The following is an 18,831-nucleotide window of genomic DNA, read 5'->3' on the forward strand; positions in this document are numbered from 1 at the left end:
TGACCTTCCTAAAGAATGCTTACCTCTCACATTCAATCCATTGTCACATGCAAACTGTGCAAAAGGTGACATATAATTTGGGTCATAGGCCAGCTCATGAGCTTGCTCAGCAATGCTTCTTGCCGTCTGTTGTATACTCTCATAATTTGAATTCTAATATGAAAACAAAAGGGAGTTATTTTTACCAGAATGCCTCACATGATTTCTGCACACAGTAAACATCACTTGCAAGCATCACTTTTTAAGACAGTAACATTTATCTAATCATAGTTTCCACCATTTAAGTTTTATTCCAGTTAGAGAAGACAATGAAACATTATACCTCGACTAAAATGAATGAGATCACCAGTGCTGCCTGCATAAGATGTCAATTAGAAAGTCCTTTGCATGGACTTGGGTCCTGAAGTGTGAATTTTCTTTCTTTTTTTTTTTTTGGCCACGCCATGTGGCATGTGGGATCTCAGTTCCCTGACCAGGGATCAAACCCACACCCCATGCAGTGGAAGCGTGGAGTCTTAACCACTGGACCATCAGGGAAGTCCCTTGAATTTTCATATTTGGGGTTTTTTTCTCAGTTGAAATTCTTAAGGCATTCTTGCTAAAATGGGATGGGGTTGAAAGGGCGGATTTTGATAGCACTTCGGGATGACCTCAAAAGTTTCCTTGCTTGGGAACGCACCCCTGGCCAAGCACAGTGTGCTCTCCAAGTAAGGGCTGCCAGTTGCCCTACTGAAAATCCCTCTCTATTCTGTATTCCTTCACCTTACTTTATTTTTCTTCTTCTTATTTACCACCACCATTATAGCTATTCTTTCTTTCTCTGTATTATCTGTCTTCCTCCACTAGAATGTAAGCTCCATAAGGGCAGGGAATGTGTCATTTCTGCTTGTCATTCTGTTACCACACAGAGCACAGTGTCAGCACGTGTTAAGTGCCTGACCTTTACTAGGCCCCACAGACAAGGCGTGGTGCTAAGGGTTTCTAATGCATGGTCTTGGTATATCCTTACCAAAACCCTACAAAACAGGCCTTTTGTACCACTCCACCATTTTACAGGTGAGGAAAATATTGCTTAAAAAGTTTAGAAACTTACGCAAAGTCATAGTGGTTAGTGGTAAAAACATGAGAAAAGACTAATTTTCCCCAGAGTCAGTACTTTACAAAGCCAGGAGAATATGCAGACTGGTTTTCACTTCCTTCCACTCTCTGTATGGGCCAAATCTGAACAGTTTCGTTACTGGTGACAGCTCAGATCACATCAAGGCCCCTAGCTGCCTGCTGCCCTTGGCTGCTGCCTTGGCTGGCTCTGGTATGATGATTTCCTATCTTTCCCAGCCTGAACACCTGCTGAGTTTGCTACGAGAATAAAAAGTGAAAAAGACAACCAGCAACTAATACCATTAAATACAATTAAAATACCATTAAAAACACAAACAAGAAATCGCCCATCTGGACTTTTCCTACCTTTACCACCCTACTAAATAAAGGCTTGGATGAGAAGCCTCTTTTCCCCTCAAGTTCTCCAACTGTGAATATTTCCATCTACCATTGTTTGAAAGATTAGAACCATTTTTATTTCCCTAAATTCACAAAATAGTCCTTTCCAAAACTACAAAAAGAGATAATGCAATTGAATTAATAAAACTCAGCTGCCCAGAGAGGGTCACTGTTTCCAAAGGCCAACCTTTGAGTTAATTACCTTTAACTTTTTTAGCTCCTGAAGGATCATATAATCAGGCATGTTGTCAAAGAGTCCATCTGTCGCCGTCAGGATAATGTCTCCTAACTGGACATCAAAAGATGTGCTATCAGCGGCATCCGGGCTGTGACAAGGACAGCATAGGGACAAAGTTAACAGAGCCCTTTAGAGATAACTGTTAAAAGTTTCCAATGGGAATGATGCTACAACGTAATGAGGCTTTAAGGAAAACTAATATATAGTAGCAGTCAATAATAAAAACCAGCATTCTGAAATTTCTAACCTTGAAAGAAATTAACTGAAAACTCTGATATAAATATTTCAAAAGCTTAACTAAAACTATCAAGTAAAACTGAGTTTGATGATTAGTCGCACGTGGTTTAAAACGCGGAAGGGTTCTTTTCTGAGTCAGACACTAAAATGCCTCTAAAATCCTGGTGGAAATGAGTCTTTGTTTCCTAACTCTTTAGAGCCAAATTCCATCCTCTCTTATTCACTTTCCACTCATCAGTTTCCCTGCAGGCTTGAATTTGGCTCTCAGGAGGCTGTGTTATAGTGGAATAACAATCCTATAAGTGGAATAATAATCCTATAAGAATTAACTCATATGAAATACCTGCAATGGTATTTCTTACTATAATACTAGTAATTACTAGTATATTACTAGTAATACCAAATTAGGATTACTAAGTCATACTTACTCTGGTAGAGTAAGGACTGTGTGTCTCCTAGGGCTTACAAAGTGCTCATCATGTACAGGTTACTTATTTATTAGTGTGCCTGGCACACAGTAGGTCTTCAAGTAATATCTAATGAATGGAAGAAACAAAGTAACTGACCCTCCAAATTGGGGAAAAACTCATTACTATATTGTTAATGAAGAGAAGAAGGTACTCTGTGTGTGTGTGTGTGTGAGAGAGAGATGCTTCTATATGCAGAGAATAAATCTGGCAGTGGCTGCCTCTGAGGACAGAATGTGTGGATGGGGTAGGGACAGAAGCTTGATTTTTCACTACATCTTTTTGTGTCAAACTTTTAAAAAGATATAAGAAAACAGATATAAGAACGGGGGGTGGGGGGAACCACAGGTGGGGAGAAGAGAAAATATATTCAAAGAGTTAATGGTTCCCTCAGAGGCTGGTTCTCAGCCATTTCCAAAGGCCAGCTCCACTGCTTCCAAGCCTCCAAGGTGAGGGAAAGGTGAGATATCTGATAATCTACCTTCACTTGTAATTAGGGAACAAGAGCCAGGAAAAAATTCATACACTGACCCAGAATGGAGGGGCCAGAACCAAAGCACCCTAAGCTTGATTAAAAACAAGAAAAAACTTGTGTAAGTGACATGTTATAAAATTTGCAAAGAGAGGACATAAAAACAAACAGCCCACCCATGCCTGCTGGGGATTTACGCAAAGCACACTGAGGATATTTCTAGTTCATCTTCTCTTGACTGAGGAAAGCAGCAGCACATCTAGAAGTTCTGTGACGGGCTTTTGGCAAGGAACAAATTAGCTTTCGCTTACACAGTTATACAGTAAACATTTTGTAAGAACAGCTACTAAAGGAAATCTGTAAGTTAAGCTTAAAATAATATTTTATGGATAAGAGGGACTAATAACTAAGGAGATAACATGCAGCTGGGAAACAAAAAAGACCAAAAAATAAGAAAAATTCAAAAAGACTGTAAAACTGGTAGAAACCAGGTCGATTTCTTCCATGGAATAAAGAGAAACAATACAAGACATTTCACATTTGCTCAGTCTTTGGAAACTAATCAGATTCTAGAAGTTTAGATTAATGACCAGGTTGGCAAGGAAGTTCTATTTTATGCTGAGGTTTTTCTTTCCCCAGGAGTGTCCTTTGCTATTCTGTCTGTGAGAGACTCGCTGCCATTGGACAGATCGTCCTCTTCTCCCAACACTCCCACCCATGAGCTTGGTGTTCTGCCAGCTGCAGTTTTGCCCATTTTGATTGAACATACTGTGCTGCTGGAAACTTTTGACTACACCGAAACACGAGCTGAAATCACATGCTAGCATGCTGCCTCTGGGCTCCAGGGGAAGCAACCTCCACCTCACTGTCAGGCCAGGCCAAGTGCTGTCCTGACCACACTGTCCCAAAGATAGCGTGTGAGGTACAGCAGGGCCGCTCTAGCACTCAGAAGCCAAAACAAGAAGGATCAAGTAAAGGGAAATTAAAGCACTGTTCTCCAAAAACTGTTAGCTGAACTTGACATCTACGAAGGCCTTGGGGTTCTGAGTTCTCCCCACTCCAACAGGGCTAATATTGATGTGCATTATAGCCAACTGAAGAAGGGCCTATAATCAAATTTTCTTCCAATTATGGTAATCTGCCTTAATCTGAAAGTAAAAAACTGCTTCCCTCTCTCTAGGAGTCAGCAATAGACTTCAGATGGGCAATACTGAGTACTTAATTATACAGTATGCTCATTCCAGTTTAAAAGATGGCAGTAATCATCATTATATCTTAGTCTGGACTTAAGATTTGGCCCAATAAGAACTATTAAGTAGAGACAATAAGCACTTGCTAGAATGCTTCTACTTTTACAAAAGGTTCATTACCCATTTAACCACATTTATGAATTGCCAACAATGTTTGTGTCAAGCCCTATAAGGCTGTTAAAGGCAGTGAAATCTGAGACTGTTTTAGTGTTACTCTGTACTCTGATCTTAGAAAAGATAAAACTGTGAAAGTTGATTCAAAAAAGTACTGATGGGCCTCCCTGGTGGCGCAGTGGTTAAGAGTCCGCCTGCCGATGCAGGGGATACGGGTTCGTGCCCCGGTCTGGGAGGATCCCATATGCCGCGGAGCGGCTGGGCCCGTGAGCCATGGCCGCTGAGCCTGTGCGTCCGGAGCCTGTGCTCCGCAACGGGAGAGGCCACAACAGTGAGAGGCCCGCGTACAGCAAAAAAAAAAAAAAAAAAAAAAAAAAAAAAAAAAGTACTGATTTTCCTGGAAAGTTCTTGACAATTTAAAAATGAACTGCGAGAAGGTGTCAGAAGGAAAAAAAGAACAGAACACGTCAAGAGCACCATCAGACCACCTCTGAGTCCATTTCCTGAAAGTTAACTTCGCCTGACAAGTTTTGTAGGGACTGCAAGTTCTATTTGATGCGTATTATAGGAGGCCCCGAGAATCAGGAAGTTATTCTGATAAATAAAGCAGATGTCTGTTTGCATTCTTCCCTAATAATGTATGCAAAATCTTGTATAGGCAATGGCACAGACAAACAATGACTCATTTCTCCAACACAATTTAACAAATACAACTGTATGTACCATGTGGTCTTGGTATGAAAAACTGATATTCTATAAGCCTGAAATAGTATTTTCATAGTCTGGTCAAATTATCAGGTGTTTATCAGAATTCAACTTGGCTGAAATATCAAGTTCAAGCACAGTATCTTTCGATGTCAGACTAAAAGGTCCTTGTCAGACTAAAAGGTGCCTTCTTTTCTCACATGAGAATGGAAAATGCCTATCTCCAACGCTGTAGTTAAGGGGAATGGGAAGGAACCTGTTGGTGAGAAAGGGGAGGTTACCTGTCACTCAAGACGACTCCCTCGGCTTCGGGGGGTGCGATTGAGAGCTGGAACGGAGTGTTGAAGTAATGCTGCTGTTCATCTGATCGGTGCACAACTTCACCACCTCTGACAACCAGAAAGCCTGAGTCGCCCAGGTTTGCTGTGTGCAAGCGGTGGCTAGTTCTGTCCAGCACCACGATGCAGGCAGTACTGCTACCTAGAAACAAAATTGATCTCCATTTATTTTCTCTTTCTAGGCTGTCTCTGCATACACATTTTTGTCATATCACCCCAAAGAGCAACATGCCATAATTTGAATCTCCTTTGCCTAAACAGGACCTTTCTTAGTTATGGCTCCATATCAATGTCCCTAGTAACCTGATCAGGATCAACATGACGGGGAAAGAAAACGGGATTTATACTATGCATAGTTAAGCGTGCCACTGATGATTTGGATTCTTCCACTTGCAGAGACAGGAAACAATAAAAATGGCTGGTATTTAACCACATTATTTCAATAGTGCTATAATCTATGTCAAATGCTCAAAAGGATGTTGTTGAGATATTAAGTTTTAATACTTAAAATGCCAGAAGGAGCATGTTACGTTTCCATGACATTTCTCATTAGTCATAGGCAGAAAGCCTTCTCTGTGAAATTCACTAACATTTAAGAAAAGGCACATAACTACAATTTTAAACAGAATTTCCATCTGCTGAGGTCATGAAGAACTTTTACTGCAGACTGACTCACTATGAAGTAACAAGAGCAATTTTCCCAGGAAGCTTGTGGAATCAACCTGTTCACTTTACAGAGACTACCTGTTCAGAGAGAAGAGACCACATTCCAAGCAGAAGCTTCTGTGTACCTTTGCAGCACACAGCTCACATAACCCTCCCCAGACTGAGGCTGACAGTACAATTAGTGAAAGTGCTTTCAAGTGCTAAAATTTCAACCTATACCTACAGAAAAATGGCAAAATAGAAAAATGAGCAGTTCACCAAGAAATAAATGTAAATGGTCTATAAATATATTTCTAAAAAATGATCACTGCACTAGTGTAGGAAACATGGTCACTCTCATTTCACAGTGGTAAGAGAGTAGAACTAAATAACCTTTCTAAAGGACAATACTGCCCTGAAATATGTGCATATCCTTTGATCTAGCAATTCTACTGTGAGGATTTATCATAAGAAAATAATAAGAGATGCAAACAAGACTTAAGTACAAAAACACTGCATAAGATCACAAAGAACTGGTAACAACCTCAACATCTAAAATTAAGGGACTGGGGACTTCCCTGGTGTCACAGTGGTTAGAATCCACCTGCCAATTCAGGGGACACGGGTTCAAGCCCTGGTCCGGGAAGATCCCACATGCCGCGGAGCAACTAAGCCCGTGCGCTACAACTACTGAGCCTGCGCTCTAGAGCCCATGAGCCACAATTACTGAGCCTGCCTGCCACAACTACTGAAACCCACGTGCCTAGAGCCCACGCTCCACGACAAGAAAAGCCCACGCACCACAACGAAGAGTAGCCCATTTTAAATAAATAAATTAAAAAAAATAAAATTGGGCTTCCCTGGTGGCGCAGTGGTTGAGAGTCCGCCTGCCAATGCAGGGGACACGGGTTCGTGCCCCGGTCTGGGAAGATTCCACATGCCAGGGAGCGGCTGGGCCCATGAGCCATGGCCACTGAGCCTGCGCATCCGGAGCCTGTGCTCCACAACGGGAGAGGCCACAACAGTGAGAGGCCTGCATACCGCAAAAAAAAAAATAAATAAAAATAAAAATAAATAAAATAAAGGGATTGATTATTTTACAATTCATCCATACAATGGAAAGCTATGCCCTATCACATAATACTTAGGAGTACAGACTCTGTCGCCAGCCTGCCTGAATCTGAATGCTAGCTCTGCCACTTACTAGCTGTGTGACCTGGGGCAAATTATGTAACCTGTCTGTGCCTCAGTTTGCTCATCTATAAAAATAGGGGTAACAGTAACTACCTCAGAGTTGTTTGTAAGGAAAAAATTAGTTAAATCATGTCAAACACTTACAACACATAGTAAGTGTTAGCTACTTGATAGCCACTAAAATTGTGTGAGAGAAATATATCTGAAAATGAAAGATAGTTTAAGTGAAACAAGTGACTATAAGCTAGTATTGAAGTTTCCTTAAAAGAAAGTGATATCAAATATAAAGAACTGTACCTCAAAAATAATGAAATTCTGGGCTTCCCTGGTGGCGCAGTGGTTGAGAATCTGCCTGCCAATGCAGGGGACACAGGTTCAACCCCTGATCCGGGAAGATCCCGCGGGGCAACTAAGCCCGTGCACCACAACTACTGAGCCTGTGCTCTAGAGCCTGTGAGCCACAACTACTGAGTCCGCATGCTGTAACTACTGAAGCCTGCGTGCCTAGAGCCTGTGCTCCGCAACAAGAGAAGCCACCGCAATGAGAAGCCCATGCACCGCAATGAAGAGTAGCCCCTGCTTGCCGCAACTAGAGAAAGCCTGCGCGCAGCAACGAAGACCCAATGCAGCCAAAAATAAATAAATAAATTTATTTTTTAAAAAACAGTGAAATTTACTGTAATTCTTTTTTTTTTTTTTTTTTTTTTTTGCGATACGTGGGCCTCTCACTGTTGTGGCCTCTCCCGTTGCAGAGCACAGGCTCCGGACACGCAGGCTCAGCGGCCATGGCTCACGGGCCTAGCCGCTCCGCAGCATGTGGGATCTTCCAGGACCGGGGCATGAACCCGCGTCCCCTAAATCGGCAGGCGGACTCTCAACCATTGTGCCACAAGGGAAGCCCTCTAATTCTTTTTTTTGAAAAAGCACAATATGTACGCAAAGGCTAACCTGCTAAAATGATAATTAAAAGGCAAAAAGAAACAAAATAAACAGGCTGTGGAACCAGCTGTGTTAAATCCCAGTGCTCTATGATTTTCTAGCCACATGACATGACCGTGGGCAAACCACTTATTCTCTCTAGGCCTCAGTTTCTTCCTAACAAAATGAGGAACAAAAATGCCTACAAATCTACCTCACTGGAGCTATTGTGAGCACACAGTAGATTCAATTCCTGTTGTTATTATTCTATGGGCAAAGAGAAAAAGTCAGGGAGTATAATCACTAAAAAATTAAGTTTTCTTAGTGGATTATAGGTAATTTAATTTTTGTTATTAATTTTTCCTTAGTGAAAATGTGTAACTTAATTTAAAAACACTTAAATATAAGCATTTGTGTCACTGTAATGTTCAGAAATTCTGTTTCCTTGTTATCTACAGTATATGCATGGCTACAAACTTGACACTTTAATGCTAAGCTATCTAGTCCCTACCCATTAATTGTCAAAGAAAAGAAAAACATTGGTATTGTAACTAACTGGCCATGCTGTCAGAGAACCTACTCCATAGCTTGTATTAGAGCTAAAATCACCAATTACCCTTCCTTCCTAACTCAATGCACAAAAACTCCAATCATTTACGTCATTAATAGAATCACCACACAAAAGATCTTCTGAAAGCTGATGGGATTAATTTAACTGAGAACAAAAAAATGACAGATGAGTAGCACAGCCTTGAAAATTGTGCTGCAGGAAGGACTCACATTGACTCATTATTACTCACTGACAAATCCAGGCTATCATTTTGCTACCCTTGTGGCAGTAACCCACTGCGTTAGAATCAAAATGGTCCTCGTGAGCGATAGACAGAGCTTTAATATGCAAAGCAGCACCAACGAAGGGAAGCTCAGCCTTACAGAATCATCTGGGCTCACAGTGTGTCAACTCCTCTGCCTCTTCACATTACTGACGCGTACAGTGGCTCAGGCCCTGGTAGCCTAATACTGGGAGAAGAGCTCACCATTCTTACGTGTTTGGAGAGGAACAAACTGGCAAAGAAGAAAAGAGCGCTAAGAACAACAGTGTTGAATGTTCCGACGACTGAGCAATCCAGACAGGTCCCTGGGCAAATCCCTCACGCTAACATGGAAGTATTTTTATCACCTGGCCCTTATTCTGTAAACTACCACTAAGCCTTTTGTGCAGCAAACAAAGAAAGGGATAACCTTACTGGGATTAACCCCTCAAATTCTTAAGATATGTTGGCTTCATAAGACCTAAATCCACTTAGGGGTTTCTGAGGAAATAATATGTCAACAATTAGCCTGTGATGCCAACCCAGATCTAAAAGCAGCTAGAAATTCTCAAGAAATAAGTAGTTACAGCTATCAGCTTGCCCTTTATATTGGAATTATGTTATAGGCTTTTAAGCCATGGCAGAATTTTTAAAAAAGGATCACCTAATCTTATAAAATTATTACTTGCAATTATGGCTGAGGTTCAGTAAAACTCAGCAGCCTGTCTTTGCCAAAATATACTTGAGTTTTAGTTACTCATAGGTTAGAGATGTGTAGATAAGGTAAGAGAGAAGTGTATATGTGTCAAACATGGTAACGAAGGATTATTTCAACGTGTCTTTTAGGAGAAAGAGGTAGTCATAATATTCAGTGCAAGAAAAACTCTTATATGTCCTTAAATTATTTTATTAAGCTCTCCCAGTTACATGAAGGTGCATAGGGGAAGAAGTAGGAACAAGGAAGAAATGCAGCAGAAAACAGAGCTTTCAAAGTACAAAATCAGGATAGTTGTTACAGGTTTTAACAGGTTATTCCAAGTCACAGTAATTTAGTAAATGCACTGTGGGGTGCAGGGTGGGGTGGTGTTGGCAGAAGACTCAGGCCCCTGGTCCCTGTCTACAGGTTCTTTTGTTAGATGGCACCCTGCAATGTTCTCTTTTCCCTCAACATGTTTCTGAGTATTGCAAGAAGCTTTAAGTCATTGCTTTTCATAAAAAAGATTTATCCAGTTGACATAGGAAATAAGGGGTCAGAGGTTAAGTGGTTTGCCCAAAGTCATACGGCAAGTTTACAGAGATGAAATAGAATCTAGGATGTTTTACGGTATCAGGCAAGCTCAAGATTGCATGCCCAAAACATCAGATTAAGACAAACCAGTATATTGAAACTTCTAGACAAGATTTCTCTTCAGTTAGGAGAACAAGCTAGTTAATCACAGCACAGAGAAGACAGAAGATGGTAGCATGATGAAAAGTACCCCTTCTTACAAAGGTTTTAAATTGAAGGCAAAATTCTACAACATGGAGATCTCCATTAACATTGAACATTGAGGGCTGATTTTAAATGTGCATGGTGATTGGGAGGGAGGCCTTCCAGTAACCAGAAAGATGCTGGCAGTTAGCAGAAACTTAATAACACCCTTTCTGAGAGCCTGCTTGGAAGGCTCGGGTAAGTTCCCAAGAGACCATTTAACAAACAAATGTAGAAGCTTAGCCAAAGGATGCTCCATTAGCATACCAGAAAACAAACACTGGGTATTCGTAAATTTTCTAATACAAGAATAACAGGGATCTACACAGACTAAATGTTAACTGCTAGTAGCTGGGGAGCCAATTTGCAACCTGAACTCCTCACAGGTAATCAACTGAGTTTTACATGCTGGACCTATCCTCTTTTTTCCTCCCTGGGAGAGAATCACTATCCCAATTATACAACCACTTGCTTTTCTTTCTTCTTTTATATTTTAGAATCCCTAAACAATATAGTTTTACTTGTTTATGTTTCTGAATTTGAAATATATGGAATCAGACTGTTAGGTGATATTCTGCAATGTCCTCTTTTCCCTCAACAACATGTTCCTGAGTACTGCATGCAACCTTAACTCGCTCCTTTTCAAAATGCGTTTTTCTACTATAAATGGGCTTTTAGGTTGTTCCCAGTTTTCTGCTATTACAAATAATGTTAGTATGAACATTCTTGTACCTATCTTTTGATACACAGACGTGCAAGAGTTTCTCTAGTCTATAGGGTAAAGACCCAGAAGTGGAACTACTGGGGCATACTATCTGCTCATGTTTAACTTTATTCTCTAATTCTAAGTTGTTTTCCAAAGTGGTTGTATCTATTTCAAGCAGTATTATGTATTCTGGTGTTGCCCACAGCTTCTCCATCAAATTGCTTAATAGGAAGAGCCTCAGAAAAAGAGCTGGGCTGGTAAGTGATTTTCTTGGTTTTGTTGTTAACCATCTCCTGGGCTTCTTTAGAGAGGAAAACACATAGGATATCTACTTACCAAGCAAAGGTACTTTATTTTGCAGCAACTCACAGTAGCTTGTGGTGAGGATTCCAATGGGATTACTCGGGACGAACCGTCCTTCTTTTACTAACCGTTCACATGTCCGCATTAAAGTCCCTGAGAACTGAGACGGATCAACTCCATAGTCTCTCCATCCTCCTACACCATCTGCGACCCCTAAAAAAGAAATTTACATTCAAAGGATATTCTTACCAACGTCTCAGGAATTCTTACCCCTGTTTTCCTAATACTAATTTTACTACATACTAGTACATCTATTTACCCTGAAATTCAGAATAAAAAGTGCTCAGGTTTAATGTATTATACACTAATACTCCCTAAGCCACATTCTCTACTTAGAATCTGATCTTTCATATATTGATGAATAAACACGTGAGCTACCACAGGGTGGCATTGCCTCCCAGCCAAGAGTTCGATTTCAGCAGGATTTTCATCTTTGTACAGAAATATTTGTTATTAATCTTTGTTGTATTTTATAGGAATGAAAATGGATTTTTTTTTTTTTTTTTTTTGTGGTACTCGGGCCTCTCACTATTGTGGCCTCTCCCGTTGTGGAGCACAGGCTCCGGACACGCAGGCTCAGCAGCCATGGCTCACGGGTCCAGCTGCTCCGTGGCATGTGGGATCCTCCTGGACCGGGGCACGAACCCGTGTCCCCTGCATCGGCAGGTAGACTCTCAACCACTGCGCCACCAGGGAAGCCTGAAAATGGATTTTTTTAAAAAAGTGCTGATGTTAGTAAGAATACAACTGAGCCAGAGCTGTCCATCATTAAGAATACCAAAAGCGGGCTTCCCTGGTGGCGAAGTGGTTAAGAATCCACCTGCCAATGCAGGGGACATGGGTTCGAGCCCTGGTCCAGGAAGATCCCACATGCCACGGAGCAACTGGGCCCGTGCACCACAACTACTGAGCCTGCGCTCCAGAGCCCGTGAGCCACAACTGCTGAGCCCGTGTGCCACAACTACGGAAGCCCACGTGCCTAGAGCCCGTGCTCCACAACAAGAGAAGCCACTGCAATGAGAAGCCTGCATACTGCAACAAAGAGTGGCCCCTGCTCGCCGCAGCCAGAAAAGCCCGCATGCAGCAACGAAGACCCAGTGCAGCCAAGAATAAAATAGATAAAATAAATAAATTAAATTAAAAAAAAAATACCAAAAGCAGCAAACTTTTAACTTCAAATATTGGTCAATAACTGTGAAAGAGAGAACAAAATTAAGACTACATCCCACCTGGGTTTCCCTGGTGGCGCAGTGGTTGAGAGTCCGCCTGCCGATGCAGGGAACACGGGTTCGTGCCCGGGTCCGGGAAAATCCCACATGCCGCGGAGTGGCTGGGCCTGTGAGCCATGGCCGCTGAGCCTGCGCGTCCGGAGCCTGTGCTCCGCAACGGGAGAGGCCACAGCAGTGAGAGGCCCGCGTACCGCAAAAAAAAAAAAAAAAAAAAAAAAAGAATACATCCCACCCCCTTTCCTCCTCCCTCTGAGACAACCTCTATCCTGTACAGGGCCACACTGCCCAGTATAACAGCCACTACCACACGTGGCTAGCGAGCACTAGAAATGGGGCTGATGCAAACTGCGAAGTGCTCTAAGTATAAAACACACACTTGATTTGTGAAAACTTGTTAGTATGAAAAAAAGGGTAAAATAGCTCATTAATTTTTATATTAATTGCATGTTGAACTAATATTTTGGATATAATGTGCTAAAGAGAATACATTATTAAAATTAATGTGACCTGTTTCTTTTTATTTTTAATTAATGTGAATATTAGGAAATTTAAAATGACATGTGTGGCTCACATTATATTTCTATTAAACAGCACTGGTATAGAGATTTTTCACGGGTCCATAGAGCTGTTGATGAGTTCACAGTCTGCCTAAGACTCCTTTATCGAGAGGAAACTAGTGCTCAAGAAAAATTAGACATCAAAGTCAACACCATACCATCTCCTATTCAATCCCTTGCAACACCAAACTAGTTGTTCAACATTAAAATCAATTTCTAAATTCAACAGTCTACTAAATTCAAAAACTGTGAGGTTGTTTATTTGAAATTCAAACTAAACTAAAATTCAAACTAAAATGTCGGATATATACATTATTAAAATTTTAAGTGACCACAAATGAAGCTTTCTGGAATGGCCTATAAGAAATACAGTTGTTTTCAAAATAAAAGATCCGTGAGGGCTTCCCTGGTGGCGCAGTGGTTGGGAGTCCGCCTGCCGATGCAGGGGACGCGGGTTCGTGCCCCGGTCCGGGAGGATCCCACATGCCGCGGAGCGGCTGGGCCCGTGGGCCATGGCCGCTGGGCCTGCGCGTCCGGAGCCTGTGCTCCACAACGGGAGAGGCCACAGCAGTGAGAGGTCCGCATACAGCAAAAAAAAAAAAAAAGATCAGTGAACAAATGAGAGAGTTAAGCTTTTTACTTCATACTGTTCTGTATTATTAAAATTTTATTTTCATAATAAGCATGTACTGATTTTATAATAAAAATATTAATTAGGGAATTTATAATTTTTAAGGCTATCTGAGCATGAAACATCCTCCTCACATACACATTTACATTTTTTTCTTCCAGTTTTATTGATATAATTGATCTACAGCACTGTAAAAGTTTAAGGTGTACAGCATAATGATTTGACTTACATACATCATGAAGTGATACCACAGTAAGTTTAGTGAACATCTATCATCTCATGTAGACAGAAAATTAAAGAAATAGAAAAAAATTTTTTCCTTGTGATGAGAACTCTTAGGACTTGCTCTCAAGAACTTTCATATACAACACACAGCAGTGTTAATTATATTTATCATGTTGTACATTACATTCCTAGTACTTATTTATCTTATAACTGGAAGTTTGTTCCTTTTGACTGCCTTCATCCAATTCCCCTTCCCATACTCCTGCCTCTGGTAACCACAAACCTGATTTCTTTTTCTATGAGTTTGTTTTTAAATATAATTGACCTATATTTACATTTTTTGTACATTCAACTTTCACACACACTTCAAAGAACATATTTGGTGCAAAAGTAGGAAAGTGCTTATATGTATCCCTGAAAAACTGGCTTAACATGAAATGAACACATTAAACTATTTTTCTGGTGATGGCACTTATCAAGCAGAAATGGAACACATCCTGAAAAAATAAGAAACAGAATTGGAAAACAGTAAAGAGGTTGACAAATAACTTACCACTATTGGAGAAGCAACTTTCCTCACCTTTTGTGACCAACCAACAGGCAAAATTTCACTTTTTTTTTTTTTTTTTGGCCATGCTGCACGCGCGCGGCATGTGGGATCTTAGTTCCCAGACCAGGGAATGAACCCATGCCCCCTGCAGTGGAAGCTCGGAGTCTTAACCACTGGACCGCCAGGGAAGTCCCAAGTCAAAATTTCACTTTAGGGCAATTCCAAATTAGTTGGTTAGATGATATGATGTCTGAGATTTGTTTCAAAATATTGGGGGGGAGTGACAAAAGAGTAGATGAAACAAGACTGGTCATGAATGGATAATTGAAGTTGAATAATGAGAGGTACATTCATCCCTCTACCTTGATGTATATTTGAAATTTTCCATTATATAAAATTTAAATAGTAATAATGATAAGAAAAAGATCCTTCTGCCTGCTGTGTGGAGAGCAAAAGCAGAAAAGGGAATGAATCAGAAGACTGTCTCAGTAGCTCAGTTGTGAAATGGTGGCAGTGCAGTTAGAGTGCAGGGATTTGCGATCCAGTGAAACAAAAGGACTCACAGGTACACTGAATGGGGTACAGTGAGGGTGGGGGAAAGAGAAGCATCAGGGATGACTGAGGTCTACCCTCCCAGGAAGAAGTATCATTTTTTGGTGCTTTTCGAGCAGCTGTAAGAGTATCTAGAAGTTCTTACAAAAATTTAAGGTAGTTTAATAGGAACTTCTTTTGAATTCTTACATCACCAGGGATAAGATTTTACCATAATTTAAATGCAACAATTTGTGTTAAAACACAGAATGCAATTATAGTCCTTGCAACTCCATCTGATGAATCATTCATTCTTCTCAAACTACTGTTTGCTTGAGGAAAGAATTTCTTAACCAGTTTCTGATCTAAGAGCCACAATTAACTTTAAATACAGACTGGTTTCATCTACAAATGCCCTTCATAAGAAAACCATTAAAACCTGAGATAATGTTGAGAGTTGATCCTGGCACTCACTAAATAATCTGTCAGCAGGTTATAGAGTCTGACCTGGCACAGCCCTTTAACATTAATCAGATTTCTCCCAGAACAGAGGTAACGTTTCAGGCACCTGTTTGCTTTTATATGGGAAAAAGAACACAGGCAAAACTCCATTGGCCAAGTCTCTTTAGGGGGAAAAAGAGATTCAAAAAGCATATAGGGCTTCCCTGGTGGCGCAGTGGTTGAGAGTCTGCCTGCCAATGCAGGGGACACGGGTTCGTGCCCCGGTCCGGGAAGATCCCACATGCCGCGGAGCGGCTAGGTCTGTGAGCCACGGCCGCTGAGCCTGCGTGTCTGGAGCCTGTGCTCCGCAACGGGAGAGGCCACGACAGTGAGAGGCCCGCGTACCACGCCAAAAAAAAAAAGCATATAAACTTTTCAATAAAGCTGTGTGAAAAAAGTCTTAGTATACATACATAATTTACTTACAAAGAACAAGTTATATAACAGGAAGAGTTATATTTGGGATTAGAACCAGGCTAAAGCCAGAATAACCTACATTTGAAGCCTAGTTTAATTCACATTAGGCAGTTATTTCTATAAGAAAATGAATAGTTCCTCTCTTGCATAAGCAAAAGCTTCAATCCACAGAGAGAACACCTTTTAAACAGTGGAACTGATCCAGATATAAAGGGAAATTTCATTCAGAGGTAAAGAAAACAACTGTTAAAGGAGAGATTGCTTCAGATCTTGAAGATATCAAACAACAATGGATAAGAATATCCCTAAGAGCAAATGGAGGCTACAGTGAATACTAGGAAACAGAAGCTGAGGGAGACATATCCTGCCTCCGGGAAGCTCACCTTCTAGTGGGCAGCTAGACTACTCACTCATGGAATCTAGACAAACGGCTCTCACAAATGCTGCTACAGAAGAGTCAAGAGCAAGTGGTTAATGCTTATGGGGCACTGCGAGAATGGAGCAAGCTTTCACTAGGAAGTGGCATTCAGATCTGGCCCTGGAAAGTAAGTCAGATTTCCTCAGGCAGGGAAGAGTAATTAAAGGAAAAGAACGGCAAATTAGGTGTGGGTGGGGGTTGGGTGAGTGGGGAGAAGTTGAAATACGCAGGGCAGGGGCTGAAGCTGTGGGGTGCCCAAAATTGCAGTCCAAGAACTGTAAGCTTTATGCTATAGACCTGTGTTGTCCAATACAGGAGCCACTAGCCACATGTGGCTATTCAGTTTGAAATGTGGCTAGCATGGATTGAGATGTGCTGTTAAATGTAAAATACTCTGGATTCCAAAAACGTAGTACCCCCGAGATTGTAAGATGTCTTAGTTTCATGTTGAACATACATTTTAGATATATTGGGTTAAATAACTATATTAATTGAAATTAACATCATGTTTCATTTTACTTTTTTAAATGTGGCTACTAGAAAGTTTAAGATTACATATATAGTTTACAGTATATTTCTACTGAAGAGCACTGCTCTAGACAATAAAAAGTCACAAGGTTTCTGGGTAGAAGTGATATAATCCAATCTATATTTTAGAAAAATAATCCTGACAGCAGTGGACAGAACGGGTTCAGAGAGGTAAGAGGTCAGGCATCAGCTGCAAGATTTTAGGTTAGAGGTAATGAGAAAAGTAGAATAGACCATCACTGGAAACAAAAAGTATATAAAGACAAGACAGCTCTCCATCAATACATTTTATATCAATAGGTTTCTGGATTTCAGGAATGAATATTGATTAGATGATTCCCCAGTTAGGAGGGGGTGAAAATGCCTTTAGAAGATACTGACTTCTGTCTCAGGTATGCTGAGTTTCAGGCACCGGTAGGGAACTTTTGTGGAAATGTTCTGTATGAAGTCAGGAACTAAGAGTCTGCACTGGGGAAGGCAATCAGGGCCAGTTCTTTGACAAAGGTCCAGTACTGACACCACAGGATGGACTGGATGCTCAGAGAGTATAGAGTAAAAAGTTTAAGGACTTAAGGGGGATCTTATCTTAGGAATGAGAATTCCTGGCCAAACAGCTCACTTGCGATTTGCATCTTACTTTAGGCATCAAATTACAAACACAGATATAACTGATTAAGTTTAGGAAACAGCCAAGTAATCCAATTTGTCAGAATGATATAATTTCTTTAGCGGTGAAGAGAGGTGAAGTTGAAAAGGTGGACTGAACTAGAAAGGCCTTGAATGCCAAGATAAAGAGTTTGCATCAATATAGAAGCTATTTCATTTAACTCACTGTAATCATCTTATGTCTCCATTAATAACATTCTGTCAGCGCACGTCTAGCTTAAGTGTTTCCTTTGACCTAAAATCCAATTAAAACCATTATTAGATTAAGATAATGGTTACATATCTGAAATAGCCAAGCAAAAAGCTGAGAAGAGACTATAGGGCACAGAAAATTCCTTTAGTTGTACCATTTACAAATGAAAATGTCAAGTTTTATGAAGTGGGAAATAGCCAACTAGAAAATATTTATATTTATGATTTTTATAAAATATTTTGCTAAGTTTTCTGTAGATTGCTTTTCTAAAATAAAGAGTTAAGAGAGAAGGAGAAAGAGAATTCTGGTGTTATCTCCCATATTTAAATATATCTTTTTATAGGAAGAAAATTCTTAAAGTAACAGATAATTTTCATTTTTCTAATTAATACATTTTTGTCTTTGCCTTAGTTATAATCATATAAAAACAAAACTTTGATGTACTTGAAAAAAATCACTTAGCTTGTTATTAACGCAAAATTTTACTTAATAGCTTTATTCTAACCAGAAAATTCAAGGAAAAAAGATTTGGTAAGTAAGCTGAAATTGTGGAAGCTTAAAAATCCTCCTTCCAACTGCATTCGGCCACCTAACTGTGTAGCTGGCAGAAGGCTCACCTTGAAAAAGATTTTGAACTAAGCGATCATTAGCCTGAGTCTCTCCATCATTATCCATTATCAGCGGTCAGCATGAGGCTGCCGTTCTTCTTAAACTCTTCTTACTACACTCATCTTCAGATTGACATGCAATTAGTTACAAGACATTTTCCAGAAGAAAGTGATACCCAAAAAATAAATACTAAATTTCAATTTTAATATAAGCATCAGTGAAGAAAAATAGGTAATTTGATTTTATCCAATAGCCCTGGCAGAATTTCAAATACTAAGTAGTACCCAAAGGTAATAGAGCTTTATTCCTTGCATCTTTGATGATCTCGAGGCATTTTACATTGAGCCTC

General features: G+C 40.4%; 1 protein-coding gene across 1 annotated transcript in view; it reads right to left on the bottom strand.

Moving 5' to 3' along the window:
* The window catches only part of PPTC7 (protein phosphatase targeting COQ7), a 41,564-nt gene that overhangs the window by 5,143 nt on the left and 17,590 nt on the right, over positions 1-18,831 (bottom strand). Inside the window, exons 2-5 of the mRNA XM_082641498.1 lie at positions 11,401-11,580; positions 5,262-5,460; positions 1,700-1,823; positions 24-153 (exon numbers count right to left, since the gene is read on the bottom strand). Coding sequence (XP_082497624.1) covers positions 24-153; positions 1,700-1,823; positions 5,262-5,460; positions 11,401-11,580 — 633 coding nt within the window. The remainder of the gene's footprint in view (positions 1-23; positions 154-1,699; positions 1,824-5,261; positions 5,461-11,400; positions 11,581-18,831) is intronic.

The sequence above is a fragment of the Mesoplodon mirus genome, assembly GCF_964341445.2.
Source record: "Mesoplodon mirus genome assembly, chromosome: 13".
Taxonomy (NCBI): domain Eukaryota; kingdom Metazoa; phylum Chordata; class Mammalia; order Artiodactyla; family Ziphiidae; genus Mesoplodon; species Mesoplodon mirus.